At 45.8% G+C, this 18,927-nt stretch overlaps 1 protein-coding gene across 4 annotated transcripts in view; it reads right to left on the bottom strand.

Annotated features, from left to right (window-relative positions):
* The window catches only part of HEXA (hexosaminidase subunit alpha), a 29,212-nt gene extending 10,513 nt beyond the window's left edge, over nucleotides 1-18,699 (bottom strand). For 2 of the 4 annotated variants that reach the window (XM_034660708.1, XM_034660709.1), the window contains exons 1-3: nucleotides 18,437-18,699; nucleotides 2,421-2,513; nucleotides 1,453-1,518 (exon numbers count right to left, since the gene is read on the bottom strand). In XM_034660708.1, coding sequence (XP_034516599.1) covers nucleotides 1,453-1,518; nucleotides 2,421-2,513; nucleotides 18,437-18,689 — 412 coding nt within the window. In that variant the 5' untranslated portion in view covers nucleotides 18,690-18,699. The remainder of the gene's footprint in view (nucleotides 1-1,452; nucleotides 1,519-2,420; nucleotides 2,514-18,436) is intronic. The other 2 variants (XM_034660710.1, XM_019800161.2) reach the window with 2 other exon arrangements.
* Between the last annotated feature and the right edge of the window lie 228 nt (nucleotides 18,700-18,927).

Here is an 18,927-nt window from a genome sequence, read left to right as displayed (position 1 = left end):
CTCCTAGATTCTGGCAAGGCCCAAGGGCAGGGATGCTGAGTCCAGAGTGTTATATGTTCTTGACAGCTGGAGCCCGTCTTCTGAAAACCCAGCAGAAGGATTTCCAGAATCCCAAAATTTCAGCAGGAAAGAATCTGAGATCTCAGCAGTCACTCAGCACCTACTTCGAGGCAGACTGCCCTTCTATTGTTTTGGCCCTCCCCTCCCCTCCCCAAAAGATTTTTATTTATTTATTTGACAGAGAGAGACAGCAAGAGAGGGAACACAAGCAAGGGGAGTGTGAGAGGGAGAAGCAGGTCCCGCTGAAGCAGGGAGCCTGATGCGGGGCTCAATCCCAGGACCCTGGGATCATGACCTGAGCCAAAGGCAGACGCTTAACGGCTGAGCCACCCAGGCACCCCTGTTTTGGCTTCTTTCTACTCTGATTCTGACACCCAGAATTCTGGAGTCCCAAATTTCCCCCTGCCCCAACCAAACTAATCATAGCACCTGCACAAAAGGTATAAGAGAGCAGGGCGGGGGGCGCCCGAGTGGCTCAGAGGGGCACCTGAGTGGCTCAATCATTAAGCGTCTGGCTTTGGCTCAGGGCGTGATCCCAGGGTCCTGGGATTGAGCCCCATATTGGGCTCCTCTGCTGGGAGCCTGCTTCTTCCTCTCCCACTCCCCCTGCTTGTGTTCCCTCTCTCGCTGTCTGTCTCTCTGTCAAATAAATAAATAAAATCTTTAAAAAAAAGAAAAAAGAGAGCACAGAGGGAAGTCAGCCCTGTTTCTCCAAAACACAGGCGAGGAGGCGAGGAGGGGTAAGGGAACAAAGATGAACCAAAACAAGGTTTGAAATTCTGTGAGAATTTCCCTCCTCATTCACCAGCAGGGGCTTTGCAAAAGTAGTACAGGTATTTGGCGAAGTCTGTATCCAAGGACCAGACACCTTTTCGGTAAACCAAGAGGAAGGGCAAAGGCCTATCACGTGTTAGCAGAGCCCCAATTTTCTCCTGGAACACAGATATAGTTCTACATATCTTGTACTACTTACTTCTTTTTCGACATTTATCTATTTCTTGTGATCAAGTTTTCCTCTCTAAAGAACCCTTCCAATCATGCGTGTTTAGTGAGAGCTGAACAGACAGTGTTTGCAGCAGAGTCCCAGGCAGCCTCTTCCCTGCTGGGACCTTGAGCATCAGCCTGCAGGGTCTCTTACTGCTCCCCCAGAACACCTGACCAGGAGAGCTGCTGCCACTATTGCACGGGCTGACACCTGGCAACTTCTAGAGACAGCTGTAAGGAGAACACTCCCTTCAGGGAGATGGGGAAACACTCCAATCGGTCTCCATAAAGGAAGTTTACTAAAGTGGGGGTATGTGCTGGGCCCCCAGTCTTGTCCTCCCAACCCACCAATGCCAACCTTCCCACTTCATCCCTCTCTTTCTCTCCCAGCATCAGCCCCCATGTTACCTCGGAGAGCTCCCCAGACAGTCTCAGAGAGGAGGAAACAATGATCATCATTTATGGTCAGGGTGTCTGAAATGACAGGAATGACCCCACTGGTTAAGGACTTCTACTCTCAGATTACATGTCCTGTGTAAATCCTTGGATTAAAAAACAACAGGAAGATCACATTTTTTTTCCTTTCAAAGAAGAGACATCCCCAGAGCAGAGCAGCTGCAGGTCAGCTAGGCCTTGGGCCAGAGTGGGAGGGTGGTCTCCCAGAGGCTCTGTGGGCCCTAGAAGATAATACACGATGAGAAGGCTAGAGAAGAAAAGTACCACCCGCCTTGTGGTTCAGTCTACCCTCCAGAAACATGAGTTCCCGCCAGCCCTTAGCTGAAAGTATGAGGTGGACAGGGATGCTTGGAAGGTGTGTCCAGGTCACGGTGTTCCCAAAACCTTTGTAATCATCCTCCTTTCCCTTGTCTCCAGGCTTCATTCAGCTACTTCATCCAAGACTGTGAGGAGGAAGCCAAGACTTGAACGTTCACTTTGGCGACTGAGAAGTTCCCAGATACTGCTGCTCAGGGAGGACAGCAGGTATCATAGGGCTAATGACTTGACTTTATTCCAGTCATTATGCCCAAAAACACCATGACCAAAAACTCCTTCTCTTCCCAGAGTGGGGTCTCTTAAAGAAAACCAGCAAAGTTTACAAACTCCTAAAATGGCAACAGAATTATATGCAGTCCAGAAGGCAAGCGTCCTGTGGGACTCCGTGAAAAGCCACTGAGACGTTCCACGGCCAACCTTCAGACACTGGTTAGAGTGTATACGAAAAATTCACCTTCTATGGCTCTCAGCCCTTGATGACCCGGGTCTTCCCCAGTCCTAAGGGCTACAGGCCTAGCATCAGGAACTCAGGCCAGGCCAACCAGAGTTACAGCTCCAGACAAGTGCTTGCTCTCTACTACAGGGAACAAGGTGGTACTTACAGTTTTCCCCTGACTCCAAAGAAGGAAGCTCATTACATCCAGGAGTGCTCACAAGGATTACCAATGAACTCTTCTCTGGTGCATGCTGTTTTCCTGAAAGGACAGGGTAAACTCAGTGTGGCTGACCTGCCACCAGAAGCCACAGGCAACACCAAGGTCCTATAGGAAGGTCCCTAGCTCTAGTCCCTTCTGCTCACATGCGTGTGGGAAGAGGCAAGGGAGGAGAGGGCATTTACCCTTGGCACAGGGACTGCCCCATCACCTGTTCAACTGTTTCCCTTTGGTTGTGCTCCCCTGTCTCCCCAGTAACCTGCCCTGACCCATGTATCCGTGATCTGGCAACAGCTCTTTGTAACCAGGGCTCTGTATTTCTAGTTTGGTACAGTAAGCACGACTCCAGTACCTCGACAACTGCTTCTAAACTAGAGGCAGCCTGAGCATTTCTAGTCAAAGCGTAGTCAGCAGATGAGCTGCTGACTTGCAAACGGCAATACTGGTTGAAAGGAAAGATACTGATAGATAGGAAGCTTATACGATGCCAGACTGCAAATCGATTATGTCAGAATAAACACCCTGTTTAGTCCTAACACTTTTTCATAACACGTTTTTTGATGCAGGGAATAGTTTTACATTCCCGTGTGTGCACCCCTCCTCCCACTGCAGAACGTCACTTGAAGGAGCACTGTTCCTGAGGGCTCCAGGCAAAAGGTTTCCAGTTGGGCAAAAGCCAGGAGCTGATGAGAGCAGATGAAGCAGATGACCAGAGAAGCTCCCATGCAAAGGAGGCCTGAGATCATTGAGCTGGTGCCCCAGCAAAGGGACATGGTCACCATCCCATCCTGCTTCCTTCCCTCTTCCCAAACAGGTTCTCTGAGGAAGACTTCTGCCCAACAGTGGAAAGCCACCCAGTATGACTGACCATCTAGCGTAGTTCTTCAGTTGCACGCCCCCCCCGCCCCCTGCAAAACCAAGGAGCCAAAGCCACAATACTAATGCACCGTCTCTTCCCATCCTCCTCATGGTTCTTCTTTGTGACCTTCAGGGTGGTTCTGATTGTACTGCCCCAAGCCTGACTTCAATGAACTCCTTCCTTCTATTCTTTTCTGGAACTACATGCATCCACACTGGCCCCACAACCATGACTTCCTATAGAACCACAAAGTCAGGGATAGGATGGCCTGGGAAAAGGCAGGGAGAGAGAATTCAGAACCAAACTGGATCCCAAATGTTATCCATCTCTAGGGCAGAAGTAATCCAAGAGCCTTGAGCCGTTTCCAGAAAGCCTGCTCAAACTTCCCGAGCACTACCACATGGCCACACCTCAGCTCTCGGGCTCGCCAAGAAGCAAGCCAATAAGGGGCCCTTTTTATCATCAAGAATAAAACGTATTCTTTCCCCTCCCTGTAAATACTCTGCATCCCACACTAATACCTACCTAAATCCTGCAGGGAGAAGGGAATTTGAGGCTACTCTGGGCCAGGCCAACTCACAACTCCATTCTAAACCCTGAAAACTCATCTCCGACAAAAGAGAACAGCCAGACTGTCAGGGCAGAGATGACCCTCAAAGCAGAATCTATAAGGCCAGCCCAAGCTCCCCAGGCAGACAGGCCATCTCTACAAACCCTCAAGACCAAGGAGGACTTAGCTAAGAGGTAGGAGCGAAGAAAACTATAAAAGAACATTCCTCCTTAAACTGTGCCCTCATCCCTTCCCTCCTTGCCCCCACTCCCATCCCACACATCACAGAGCCTCAATATCAGTATGTGGGGAGCTCACCTGCTCATCTACCCAGGTGGCCATCCAAACGAGGGCAAAGTCCTGAGCTTTAAGTTAATTCCCTGGACCTCGGCCTATGGAATTGAGGAGAAATCACAACTATCCACGGGCAACTGCCACAGTCACTGTCCTAATGACATTTAGAGGCTGCACAAAGAGCAGGTTTATCTGAACTATTGCCTGGTACATAAAAACAAAACAAAACAAAACAAAACCCCTCCAACTTCTGTTGTTGTTGCTAGTATACTTTTATTTTTCTAAAACACACCTGCACTCCATCCTCTAAATCCAGAGGCTTTCCGGGGGCGGGGGAGGGTTGTACACTCCTTACAAGACCTGATGAAAATAAAAATGAAAGGACTTTTCCCCCTCGAACAATGGCCCTAACTAAGGGCTCATCCCTCCACCCCCTGCCTCTAATCTTATGGTGAAGAAAACCTGTCCTAAGCGTTCTCAGTGACTCATTTGGGTTTGGGCTGATAAAGGAGGTAGACAGTCACAGCTGCTATTTAAACAAGCCATGAGGGGGAAGGTCTGGGGGAGGCGGCAATGGGAGAACTGGCAAAACAGGAGGGACACTGGGTCATTTAAAAGGATGTAAATAGCGTATCATCATTGTGGTTTTCCGCCTCCAAGTTGCTACCCCGAAGCAAGCAGGAAACAGGCGGGGACAGGCCCGCCTCCTCTACGTGCACCCACACGCTCTGCACCGGGAAGCACTGAGGTGGGGGAAGCATGGCATGGCAGGTGCACCCTGAGCCCGGCTGGCACAACAGGAAATTCTGAAGCCTCAGGTGCTCAGGAGGAAGCCTGGCAAACAGAGCACGGAGTTGGGAGACCAGGAAAGGCTGGCTTTGGTTCTGCGGCTGCTAAGCTGAGCGAGTCTCAGGGCTCCTGTTTGCAACCCTGCGAACAATGGCAAGGTAGGACCGCATCTGGCTACTCCTCCAAAGAGTTAATGCTTTGTGACCGCACACACGGATAGTGTGCTCCGGGGCCCCATTCCATGGCCATCGCCTCCTATCTCCATAGCTCCCGCACTCCCTGCTTTCCCGTACACCTGCTCTTTTCCTCTGGTTCCCCGAAACGTGCACCTTCTACATTTTAGAAGGGGAAAAAATTCAAACAGTACAGAAGTGTTTGTGACAAAAAAATTAGTTACCATTGGCACCCCTCCCCTTTCAGCATCGGTTAGCCTATTCCTCCCAGACAGGTCAGCTCTGGACGTGGACCTCCTGAGACCCTCTTCCTACCACAGTCCTGCTGTTAAACTTTCTCCAGAAGCCAGTGCTACGACCCTTCCACTACGCTTCTGTTCTCAGTTCCCTCCCATCTTCGCTCCCCTCCCTGCTGGCCTAGGTGTGCTGATGCGACACCTCAGACACAATCTAGCCAGTACTGTCAGCAGCCTGTCGTTTCCTTCGGCTGCAACCAGCGGATCAACGACCATCTGCCTTCTGTGCACCGACCCCGGCTACGGCATCCTTCTGGAGGGAGGAGAGAAAATCGTGTAACAGCAGGACGGGGCTGCTGTAAAATCATGGCCTCTCATCTTGCCTGGGCCCTTGATGCCGCCCTGAACCTCTCCCGTCTCCACCATGCTGTCTTCTACTCTCTGCATCAGCTACTTTGAATTTGAGCCACTTTCTTCAAGTCTGTAACTTGATCACCACCGCCCTTACTCTTGGTATACGATCAGAAGAGCACTCCCATCCAATTCTCCTTCCCTCTCCTCCCTGGCAAACACATCTGCAACACACGCCTGGTCGTTATCTTTGCCTCCTGCCCTGGTGGAAGGGGTTTCCTGTCACCTGTGCTCTGGATCTCTCTTCAGGCTCCTCTTGTCTAAATGATTTCCCTTTTCCCCCAAATCTTCAAATTATTTCTTTCTTCCTATTCTTTCCCATCAGCATTCAAATATTTGCGAGTCTTCCTGGTTTCAACTCCATGTCATCTCCAACGACTCTTTCTCTTGCCTTCTGGTCCCAAAGAAACTCCAGAGGAAATGCAGCCTAAGCGGTTAGGTGCTGAACTTCAAAGCCAGACAGACCTGGGTTCATATCTTAGTTCCAACACTTTCTAGCTGCGGGACCCTGTGGGGAAGTTATTTTCCCTCTGTGCTGCAGTTTCCTCAGCTGAAAAATGGGGATCGTGATGAGTACCTACCTTACTGGGCTGTTGGGAAGATTAAATGAGCCGGTGCACATAAAGGGCTTAGTCAGTGCCTGGCACAGAAGTGCTCATGGAGTTGGCCAACCTTAGTCCTCTCCTGATAGCCACTTCTGACATCCTATCCACTCCTTAGTCCATTATAACATGGCTTCTTTTTCCTCCACTCCTCTGCAAATGCCTTCACCAAGGTCCTGTGGTTCTTTAACTAAATTCAAGGGACCCTTTTCAATTCATTCTTCATTCATTCTTTCAAGTTATTTACTGAGTGCTTACTATGTGCCAGGCTGTTCTAAGTGCTGGGGACACAGCAGTGATCAAAACAGACAAAATCCCTGCTGTCCCAGAGGCAATAATTCTGGCAGCCACTCACTTCTTTAGGGACCTCTTGGCAGCATCAGACATCCCTGATGTTCCTGAAAATAAACTCCCTTAGCTCAGGGGACACGGCTCTCTCTTGGTTTTCCTTCAAGCTCCTTGGATATGCATCCTCCTTCTCCCCTTCCTTCGCCAGCCCCTACATGCTAGTGTTCCCCAAAGTTTCCAGGCTTCTCTTTTTCTCTTCACCTACGCTCTCCTTGGACAATGTCATCTACCCACAGTTGGTTGATGATTCTCAAATCTACCTTTCCATGCCAACTCTTCTTCTGGGACTCTAGGCTCATAGGCCTACACTCAAATGGCTTAAAAGCCCTTGAAATCTTAAATACTAAGTTGAACTAACTTTTCATTCCTCTTCCCGGATGATCTTCTCCCTCAGTTTGATAACAGTACCACCTACTGATTTATCCAGACCAGAAACCTCCTCCTTCTCTCATCTTTCTGAGTAGATTAAAAATCCATGCACCCATAATATTCGCCGATAGTCTACTATGCGTCAAGCACTATGCTAAGCACTGAGATTACAACACTAAAAAGGAAAGACCCAAGTAAGTCTTTTAACTACAAAATCCTTACTATCTCAACATCTTTACGACCTTCCCACCCCCGAGTCAGTGCCTTAATTCAGCCTCTCCTAAATTCTCACCTGAATGACTAAAGAATCTCCCAGTTGTTCTCTCTGCCTCCATATATACCCCATTTCAATCTACCATCCACTGTGATCTTTTAATATGAAGATCTTTTCTTTGCTACTGTGCAGGAATTGTCACGGTAACACAATGAACTCTTTACAGAATCCTGAAAACGCCACATTTTCTCCATACTTTCCTTTGCACATGTTGCTTCCTCCAAGTGAAGCAAACTTTGCATTGCCTCCACATCTCACCTAATTATGAAACAGCTCTGATTCTTCCTTTTATAAAACTTTTCTGTCATTCCCCCACCCTTTCCTAAGAGACCTTCCTATGAGATCATGAAACAATGTATACATACATTTTTTCGTAACACTTATCTTAACATATGCTATTTATTTGTCTATCTCCTCACCGAGGCTGTAAGTTCCTCAACAGCAGGGGCCAATCTCAGGGCCTTTGTATTTCCAGTGCCTGACACACGGGAGTCATTCAATAAATGTTTGCTGAAAAAATGAATGATGCTAGAATTAAAAAAATGCACATTTAATGCTATGTATGCATAATGATTGTGCTACATGATAATCAGGCATAAATGGCAAGTAGTTAATGGAGAGATTACTTTTATACGCCCAAACCTAGGAATTGTGAAGTCCTGGGATTAGGGTGGGGAATGGTAAGACACCCAGGCATACAGAAAGTGCCTTTTCAGACACGGCTTTGAAGAACCTTGGCTCCGTTAATCCAAAGATTCGGGTCTTTCTACTTCTCTGGAAGGGAGCATTCATTCCTGTATCAGGGTACCCAGAAACTATGTCTTTACTTCAGTACACAATAGCTTCTCCTTGCACCCAACCTGCTCCTCCCTGAACCAAAATATTTCCATCATATCAATGCGTTTAATTCACAGGATTTTAGCAGCATGAAGAAAACATTCATTTTGGTTATAAAGTGGCATTTGGTTTGGCTTCTGGAGTGGACACCAGGAAAGTCAACCCAGCCTAGGCACCTTCCTTCTCTTTCAGGGGTACCCTGCCCCCTTGTGTCCTGTACTCTCCTAGGCTGGTGCCCTGTCAGTTCTCCATGCCCGCATTGTTCCCCTCCCCCTCCCACCTTTATCTCTGTCACATCCAGGCTTTCTCTCCCCATATTCAGTCTAATGAAAGCCCAAGAAATCACTCATTTACCACTCATTTCTTCATTCCAACCAGGATATAGTGAGCATTTACTGTACGTCTGGAACTGTGCTAGGTGCTGGGGCAGTTCAAAATAAAAACAAGCCCAGTCCCTGCCCTTGAGGAGCTCACAGTCTAGTAGGAGAGACAAATACGAACAACAATTACACAGCAATGTGATAAGGGCTAGGGTGGATATTATAGCTCCCTCCTGAAAGGAAGGGATGCTTCACCTTGGAGAGGACTTCTGAGCAGAACCTTGAACCCAGGGGCGCCTGGGTGGCTCAGTTGTTGAGCGTCTGCCTTCAGCTCAGGGCGTGATCCCGGCGTTATGGGATCGAGCCCCACATCAGGCTCCTCTGCTATGAGCCTTTCTTCCTCTCCTATTCCCCCTGCTTGTGTTCCCTCTCTCACTGGCTGTCTCTCTNAAAAAAAAAAAAAAAATCTTAAAAAAAAAAAAAAAAAAAGAACCTTGAACCCTGAGATGGTGTTTGCCAGGCTACCAGCAGGGGAAAAGGTACTCCACGCCTGGGAAGCAGCCAATGCAAAAGTACATTGCTGTGGCTAGGGGAAGAGGCAAGGCCGCCCCTGTCAAACTTCTTATCCTGGTAAAGTAGGAGTCTGAGAACCCAACTGCCCCTGAGCCTGGAGCCCCTCCACAGTGCTGCTGGATTCAGTCTGGACCATAGTGCCTCTTCCCAAGAGTTCCAAGACTTCTCACCCTCTAGAGACTACTAATACCCACTCAGAAGTGCAATCTATCCAGCCCATAAATGAATCCTGAATGTTCTCCCTTCTATCTTCTTTGTAAACGTTGTAGTTAAAAGTTTTCTTGTTCTCCCCTACTTTTAAAACTTAATCTGTTCTCTTCCTCTCTCCCCACCCACAAGAGAGCACCTCCCTGTAATTCTGGATCCCAAAAGATAACTTAGGTTAACATTTTGCACAGTCTTTCAATTTTTTTTCTAAATACACAGATTTATTATTTTTAAAGCAAAAATGAGATCCTAATACATAAGAGATTATAACTTTTTCCCCACTTACCAAATGATCTGCAGATCTTTTATTGTCAATACATACAGATCTACATCTTTACTTATAAATGCTAAACAGAATTCCATTTTTGGAATATACTTCAAAAAGTGGAAAGTCCTAACTTCTCTCCTCTTTGTGAGCATTACAGAATGCTTCTAAGTTTCTGATACTATAAGCAATGCTCTAGTAAACATTCATTCATATGTATATGGCTTTCATACTCACATTTTATGGCATATATATATGTGTGTGTGTGTGTGTGTGTGTGTATACATATATGTGTATATATATATATAGAAAAGCATTGGTTGAGAGATTTCTGTAGGAAAATTCCTAGAGGTAGAAATGCTAGGCCAAAGGTAAGAAAATTTTTGTTTTTGGTTTTGTCTTTTAAAGGTTTTATTTATTTATTTGACAGAGAGGCAGTGAGAGAGGGAACACAAGCAGGGGGAGTGGGAGAGGGAGAAGCAGGCTTCCTGCTGAGCAGGGAGCCCGATGTGGGGCTTGATCCCAGAACGCTGGGTCATGACCTGAGCCGAAGGCAGACGCCCAACGACTGAGCCACCCAGGTGCTCCAGAAAATTTTTGGTTTTGACACTGCCAAATTACTCTTCCAAATTGTTATATCTGAACAAAAGTATAAAGCTGATTTATATCTGAACCAACATACATGAGTCCATCCCTCCACATCCTTCTAAAACTAGACTGTCTCAATTATTTTTCATCTGTGCAAGCCTGATAAAGAAATATACCATTGTTTTAGGGGCGCCTGGGTGGCACAGCGGTTAAGCTTCTGCCTTTGGCTCAGGGCGTGATCCCAGCGTTGCGGGATCGAGCCCCACATCAGGCTCCTCCGCTATGAGCCTGATTCTTCCTCTCCCACTCCCCCTGCTTGTGTTCCCTCTCTCGCTGGCTGTCTCTATCTCTGTCAAATAAATAAATAAAATTAAAAAAAAAAAGAAATATACCATTGTTTTAATCTGTATTTTAAATATAATGACTGAATTTGAGAATCACTTTGCATTTACTGGCTATATATATATATATTTTTTTTCTTCTTCTTCTTTTATTTTTGTGAAAGAGGGAGAGAGAGGGAGCAAGCAGGGTGGGGAGGGGGAGAGGGAGAAGAAGACAATCTTAAGCAGGCTCGATGCCCAACTGCCAACGCAGAGCCCGGCTCGGGGCTAAATCTTATGACTATGAGATAATGATCTAAGCCAAAATCAAGAATCAGACACTTAACCAACTGAGCCAACCAGGCACCCCTTTACCAGCCATACTCTGCATTTAAAAAAAAATTTTTTTATTGATTTACAGAGCTCTCTTTATTTTTTTTTTAAAGATTTTATTTATTTATTTGACAGAGAGAGAGCAGCCAGCGAGAGAGGGAACACAAGCAGGGGGAGTGGGAGAGGAAGAAGCAGGCTCCCAGTGGAGCAGGGAGCCTGATGTGGGGCTCGATCCCAGGACCCTAGGATCAGGCCCTGAGCCAAAGGCAGACGCTTAATGACTGAGCCACCCAGGCGCCCCTACAGAGCTTTTTAGATTTTAACCTGTCTTTTAAGATTGCAAATAGTTCCCCCATTTTGTCCTTATTTTTTGAACCTTATAGTTCTCTTATTTTTATGTAGTCAAATTTGTTCATCTTTTCCTTTATGGTTTCTTTTATCTGCTTGCTTAGAAAGGCCTCCTCTGCCTCTGGGACCATATGAATAGTTTCCTATACTTCTAATAGTTTTATGGCATGGCCTTTATCTTTAGATCTTTAACTACCTGGAATTTACTTCTGTGTTTGATATGAGATATAGATTTAATTTTACTTTTTCCCAAATGGATAACCAGTCATCCCTACATATTTATTGACTAAATAAACATCTTTGCACTTTTGATTAGAAATGTTTCCTTTACCATTAAATGCTCCCATGCAGACGAACTCTTGCTGGACTCTGGAGCACATTTTCGTGGCAATCTTACAGTCAGGAGGACCTACCATATCATACTGCTATCATCTTTTGTCGTGCTGCCCAGTATATAGATGCCTCTGCTCATCTCTGTTCTGGACCCACACTCCCATTCCTACAAATGTTGTTTCTTCTCCTCGACCAAGACACCTGGACTACACATCACCCACCCCCACAAGCCTCTGGAATCTTGTTATTCAACTACCAACATCCTCAGTCTCTCCTACTTCCTCCTTAACTGAAGACTGGCTCTCCCCAGGAATATTATTTCCCCTACAACTTGCTCTGAGAGGCAGCTCCTTTTCAGCTGCTTCCGGGACATCTAGCCTCTACCATCAAGTGAAAAAAACACCTCTTTTCTGTGGTTCATGATATTCAGTTGTAAAATCTCCTTGTCACCAACACTCTGCAACAGCCTGGTCACCTCTTTATGACCCAAGACTTTGGATCCTGGTCCCCAGGCTTCCTCTCCATTCCAAGGCTGGCTTTCATCCTCGGTGATTTCAACACTCAAGAGGAAGAACTAACCCACATTCTAGCTTAGCAGTTATCCAACAACACCTTAACACCCTCCCATGGTCACCTTTTGGACCTTCTTGTTCCCTGGAGGTATTCCAACTCATTCTCTCAAGCTTCCGTACTGTATAGCTAACCTGCTGAACCAGCCTAGATCTGTGCACTTCGACCACAGTGACAATGCGTTTCTTAAATATATGATATGAAGGTCTCTATCCTGAAGGCTTTTCCCACATGCAGTTCTTTCCATGTGGATTACCAGCTGCATCTCCACCAACTCCTACTTTCAAATATGATCGGACAGCTCTTTATGGAAGCCTTCTCAAAATGTACCCTCTCCTCCAGCCCAACACACACACTTGGGTCAGGTGTCCCCAAAGTACCTTGTACTTATCAGCAAAAATCACTTTCCTGATACTTTACTGTATGTCTGTATTCCCACTTCCGGAGACTATAAATTCTTTAAGGACAAAGACAGATCAATTAATATTCTTGGACAAGTGCTACTGACAAATTACAGTTGCTTAATAAATACTACTTGTACTAAGGATGGAAGGAAAGAAGGAAGCTGCCCAGAAACACTACTGGAATCTGATAACGATGGGCCCAGGATCAAAACATTCATAACTCGAGTACTAATGATTAAGCAATTAGATGTTAGAAGTTACTATCTGAGGTGATTAACACTAAAGTATGATCAGGGCTTACTCCTACCAAAGGCCAGTAGTTTTCCAAATCACTAATTGGTATAAGGCTTGGTGAAAATATTTATGAGTCGTAGATTGCCCCAAGATTGCACATTGAAAAGAGCAAAATCTTTGTAGACAAACAGACCCGACCGGAATTTCTGCTCCACCCCACTAGCTGTGAACCCCTGCACATGTGAGTCTCTGTTCTGAAAGACGAGGACAACAGCAACCTCACAGAGCTATTCTAGAGATGAAACGGCATAATATACAGCAAGTGCCAGACGCTCAATAAACGCTAGTTTCCTTCCACCTTCTACTTCCTTTTTCTTAAAAAATCAATTTTGCCACTTGGGAGGAGCCCAGAGTTGGGGTCCCTTGTGGGATAACCAGCCGCTCTCAGGGCTTTTCATGAGCTCCTCATAGGAGCCTAAAGGCTCCACTACTGTGTGATGACATCCTGTATGGCAAACAGGCTGAGACTCCAATATATAAAAGGGACATGAGCTTAGAACTCTGAATTTGCCTCAAACTAGGGCTGTGGCTCTGGTCCAAAGACCAAAGCCACTAATGCGGGATCTTCGTACTAGTTACTACCAGGACAAGGTCAAATAGGACAATAGTTAAACTTTTCATCTAGGACAGAGTGTACCTGGTAAACCTTCTCCCTTGCTCCCAAAGCTTTGCAAAAGAAGCGGAGGCTGCTTACTGACACCCAAGGTGATAAGCACCCAAACTTCCTACATCCAAGCATACACTTCCAAAGGAAAGAGCTCTACACCCTACCCAAGCCCAGTCACCTTCAAGAAGTGGACGTCAATAGCACACCACTATTGGCTAGAGATCAGGGCTGAGTGCAACGCTAAGGAAGCTTAAGCAATAACAAAAGCTTAAAACAGAAGCAAAGGAAACGAAAGAGAGAAGTTGACACAGTAATGGGTCTTATTCACTATAGCCAGGAATTGAGAAGAAAAGCAAATCCATTTCTCCATTACAATGGATTACAAATCCATACACCTTCAGGCAGATCACAGAAAACCCTTCACATAAAACTTTATCGCCTGGACAGATCCAACCTCTTCTCTTCAGCTGTTCTCGTTGTCAGTGGCTCCACAAAGGTGGGAGAGAACTCCTAATCCAACTGGCTAAGGGTCTTGTTGATGCACATTGTCTCTCTCCTTATCAATCATTTCCAGGGACAGCAGAGAAAATTTAGGAAGATGCAGAAATATAAAAGCAACCTCTCTAATTTCTAAAAGAAGTACTGGTTGGACAGTAAATGCAATCCACGGGAAAAAGATAGAGGTTTACGTCTTAAAGGGGCTAAGAAATCGACAATGTACCCCAGCAAAAAACTGTGTAGCTATAAGAAAAAATAGCTCACACTTGCTATTAAAAACAAAAACAAAGTACCACCTAGCAAAAACCCTGCCATGCCCTGTTTCACTCTTCTGTTTAGCGATGACGAAGTGAGGTGGAAGGAGATGGGAGGAAGGGAAGCTTTGGGGCTCAGACTTAATTTTTTATTGTTTTATTTTAAAATCACCTACTTCTTCCTTCTGCTGTACCTTCCCTCAAAGACTGTAACGGTAGTTATCACTGTCTTCCTGTTATCTTCAGAAATGCTTGAAATGGAGACAGATTTAAAAAGCAGCAGCAGCTACTTGGAAATTAGGTGATTTGCCTGAGGGCACACAGTTAAACAAGTGATTAATAAACATTCTCTGGCTGACTCCCAAATAAATCTTGTTCCAGACCCTGAGTCCTCTACTGCATAGGTTTTCAAGCAAAATACCCAAGGCAGGGGGAGTGACGAGAGCTCAAGAAAGTAAGATTTGAATTTTTCATAAACCAGGCCCAGGCTACCCACATACATCCTGACCAAGCTGAGCCTCTTGGGCTCAGTACTATCCCAGGCCATTGGGAAAGTATTATGATTTAACAATAAAGAAAAAACAAGGTTGTGGGGGAAAAGGCTCGTTGAGGATTGGAGGCCAAGCTAGTCTAGGCTTTGGGATTCAAAATGGAGCCCAACAATTATTCTGGCCCTCACTAAAAACTATCCTGCTACCCATGTCCTTCCAAATTCTTATATTTGTCCTCTTTATGTATCCCTCCATTCTCCACATACCACTTCACAAAACATTCTTCCTGTGTGGTTTTCTGCCTTTTTGCTTTCAAGCAATAAATTTCGTGGTAATAAAGTCTTCGCAGGAGTAACTTGTCCTTGTCACGGAAAAGGTTAAAGGTAATAGCCACTACGCAATTAGAGTGCAGCACTAAGCAGGATTGCTCCTTCTCCCCAGTCCAGCTGCCCGACCTTATCTGTTTCCCTCCTACACTCCCTAGATGCACTCCCAAGGCATCTCCAGTTTTGCAATGAGATATGAGTAGTCTGAGCTGGGACCACAGCACAGTGTGATCCTCCTTTCCCCGGAATCCACATGATAACATTCCAAATCTGAAACCTGAAAGGCAATCATTTCTAAATGAAACCTGCAAATCATCTTCTGGATGGTCTTAGAAATAGATAAAATCATGAGACCTTCTACTTTTATACAAAGTCGCCCTTTTAAGTTAATATATCCAACAAATAATTAAGTATCTCTTATGTTCCAGGCATTGTAATAGAAGGAATAGCCAAAGGAGGTATTTCAGGAGATTCAGATTGTAATCAACTACGCCACTTATTAGTCACTTGTTTCATGTCTGAGGATGAACAAATCAAATATTGATAATGGCTGCAGAAGGATCCAGATACTCATATAATAATCTTCCTTTCGAAAATAAAGGGAGTTATTCTATTCAGGGACAATGGCATCCTACGTAACTCATAGGAATATGTGTGTGACTATCACAACTGGATGCAAACTTTAATAAAAACTATTAAGTACTATGGCCTCAATCAACTAGTTTCAGAAAAGCAAAAAAGAATTCAGTCAAATCACAAAATCAGATTTAGCCATTTCACCTGAAAAATTTGGGCTGTATTAACTCCATCAGGCACCCAGAAACATTAGACAGGTGCTATCCCAAGTGATCAGATCTTTGATTCATAAACAAGATGTGGCTCAACAATCAAAACAGAGGATCAGGTCCACTCAAGTATCTAGAGCTTAAACTAATTCCACTTAACAGGTTTAACAACATGCAACACACACCCTCCAGTTGGCAGAAACACCTCTCAATGACAAAGACAGGTAGCAAATACTAAATACCTCCATAGACCATTCAGCAATTGGTGGACTACAGCTAATCCCTGAAGGTGAATTCAGAATCAAATCAAGCCTCAATAACAGATTTGTTTTTCAGGGAAGTACGGATTCCACTGAATTCCAGGTTCAGATCAAAACCAGAAGTTGTGCTATATTAAGAAGAACACTGGCCCAGAACCTACAAGAAAGTTATGTGGAAGGAGGAGATGGAAAGCTGTTTAAAGCTAAGACTTAAATTGCATATGTTGTTTTCTTTACTAAAATCAGCCCCATAGAGAAATACAGTCTGGTTTGGGCCATGCTGACGTGACTTCTCCCTCCAGGGATTCATCCTTGCTTTTGTAGAAAGAGGATTACAGTTCAAGTCATCTGAAAGCCTTCCAGGAAACGAATGTTCCAAAGGGAAGGCTGCATAGGAAGAATGAAAGAGAAGGAAGTTACTTCTGTGTCTTTGGTAATGTTGATTCAAACCAGTTTCCATTATCTCCTATCGGATAAGAACCCTTAAATATAGCAAATTGATTCACAGTAAGGTAACAAACTGAAATAAACATCTTATTATTTAGTTTTTTATCTGTCTCTAAATCTTTCATTAGGGAATTTACTAGGACACCATTATCACATATCATCCCCATTTTCATTTTCTTCATTATACTCTAGACCTATAGCAATGGAGGCAATGGCTTAATTTAGATGTATAGGAATTACCCTAATTTATACCATAGTAGCAAACATTCTAACTATCCTTTAAGCATTTTATAATACACTGTGTCCTTTTGCTTCATATTTCCCCAATTGGACTTCAAAGCTTGAGCCTACTGTTTTTTTTTTTTTTTTAAGATTTATTTAGTTTAGAGAGAGAAAGAGAGCACAAGCAGCAAGGGCAGGCAGAGGGAAAGGGAATCTCAAACACACTTGCCACTGAAGGTAGAGGCTGATGTGGGGCTTGATCTCAGGACCGTGAGATCATGACCTGAGCCGAAACCAAGAGTCAGACACTTACTCGACTGCACCACCTAGGAGCCCTGAGTCTACTTTTGAGCATGCTTTTCTTGTAACCTCCAGAGTGCCCAGCACTGGAATAGGCACATACCAATTAGACGAAAGATCTCTCTCTCTCTCTTTTTTTTTTGCACAAGCTAGGCCCTAACTGTTCTATACCAAAATAAACACATTCTGAGTGCCAATCTTGTCTAAGGCATTACTTGTCATAAAGGATTCAGGGAAATACGTGATCTACCCACACACAATAGCAGGCCTTTTATCCTCTCCAGCCTAATTCATCTTACCAGTTAAGAACTACCCTGACGCTGAGACTGTATTTCTTTCCCTAAATTATCTAAGTACCATCTGTTTAATGAAATGCCTTTAATTCTATAAATCCAATGAGAACATTTGTGAAAGTAATTTAATCACACTTGAGACACAGTACAAGATGATGTTACCATATGGCCCAATCATAAATATGGCTTCCCCCCATAACGACCTAGACATCATAACCAGAGAACCAGATTCCAAAACAGCGTGAAGAAAACCCTACATTTTAAGCCCAGAAAGTAGAATTTTATTCCTTTGTAAGAGTGCTGACTCTACTTACCAATCTGCCATGAAATAATCCTCAGACACAATTTTCAGCAACTGCCTTAAAGAAAACTGCCCACCCCTGTTTTAGATGAAACCAATATCCAAAGCACTCCTGACTTCACTTCAATCCCACACTTCCTCCCCAACCACATTCTTCCCCACTCCCCAGTCCCTACCCTCATCACATACACCCTCAAAGCACTTTGAGCTCAATCATAACCATCTGTGCCTCCGCTCAAGCCTTTCTTCCTCCCTGCAATACTCTCCTTTCAGTCCTGGCCAACTATATCCACCACCCCACTTTACGTGGTTGCTCAAAATCCATTTCCTTATCAAAGCCTTCTTTGACTTCTCTCACAGTTTAACCATGTACTGGACAGGCCACGTGTCAGACAGTTTTACATGATTTTGCATAGGTCAAGTCATCTCTAATGTCTCATCTCGCCAATCTTTGGTGTCAGCTCTGGTGTCCTCTACCCGGCCCCCGGTCACAGCCTCACTAGGTGCCTGAGCCACTTGAACACGGTCAGAGGGATCCCCTTCGATGTCTCCTGGCACATTACTTTCAGCAATTTGATATCCTGACTGCACTGCAGTCCTGTAGCAGGCATTCGTGGTCAAACAGCCCGGGGGGCAGGATTCCGGAGAAATCCTGGCTCCAGAAGTCCGCTCAGGGAAGCAGAGAATGGAGCTGGGGACTAAACGTGGGGGAGGCTGCGACGACGGCTGGAGAAAAGGCGCAGGAGGAAGCGGAGACCGGAGGGTTGTGACCAGACGACAGGGTTGGGCAGAAGCCAAAAGGAGGGCGTCTCAGGAGGTTTGGGGAGGTGCCCCCGGGCAGGCTCTCTCGGAGCCAGGACCGAGGCGGGGCAGGTCCGACTCACTTGTGCGTTCAGGAGGTTGCCACCAGCTGGAGCTGAAGAGGAGGTCGCGATAGCGCTGGAAGGCCTCGTCGAGGACGGAGCAGCCGGGCTGCGCGGCCGAACTGGCGTGGTACCGGAACTGGAAATTGTACGGGAAGATGGCGTAGTGGGACTCGGAGGTCTGGATGTACTGGGGCCAGGGCCACAGGGCCGCGGCCCGGCCGGCGAGCGCTGCCGCCAGCAGCAGCGAAAACCAGAGCCCCGGGCCCGCCATGGCCCGCCGGGCTGGGAGGCAGAGGACGTCCCGGGCGCGGGGAACTTGAGAAGCGGGGGAAACGGGAGGATGCAAACGGCTGGTGGTTTTAAGGTGAAACGCTGAGGGGCGGAGAAGGGGCTGGAAGCGGGTCGTCCGACGGGTTCTGCCAGAGCGGGATCACAAGATCACAAGAATGTGATGTATGTGTGACTGGAAAAAATTTGTACTTTCAGAGCAAGCTGGAGGCATCCCATTT

This window comes from Ailuropoda melanoleuca, chromosome 5 (genome assembly GCF_002007445.2).
Source record: "Ailuropoda melanoleuca isolate Jingjing chromosome 5, ASM200744v2, whole genome shotgun sequence".
Lineage (NCBI taxonomy): Eukaryota > Metazoa > Chordata > Mammalia > Carnivora > Ursidae > Ailuropoda > Ailuropoda melanoleuca.
This window is presented reverse-complemented; position numbering and strand designations above follow the sequence as displayed.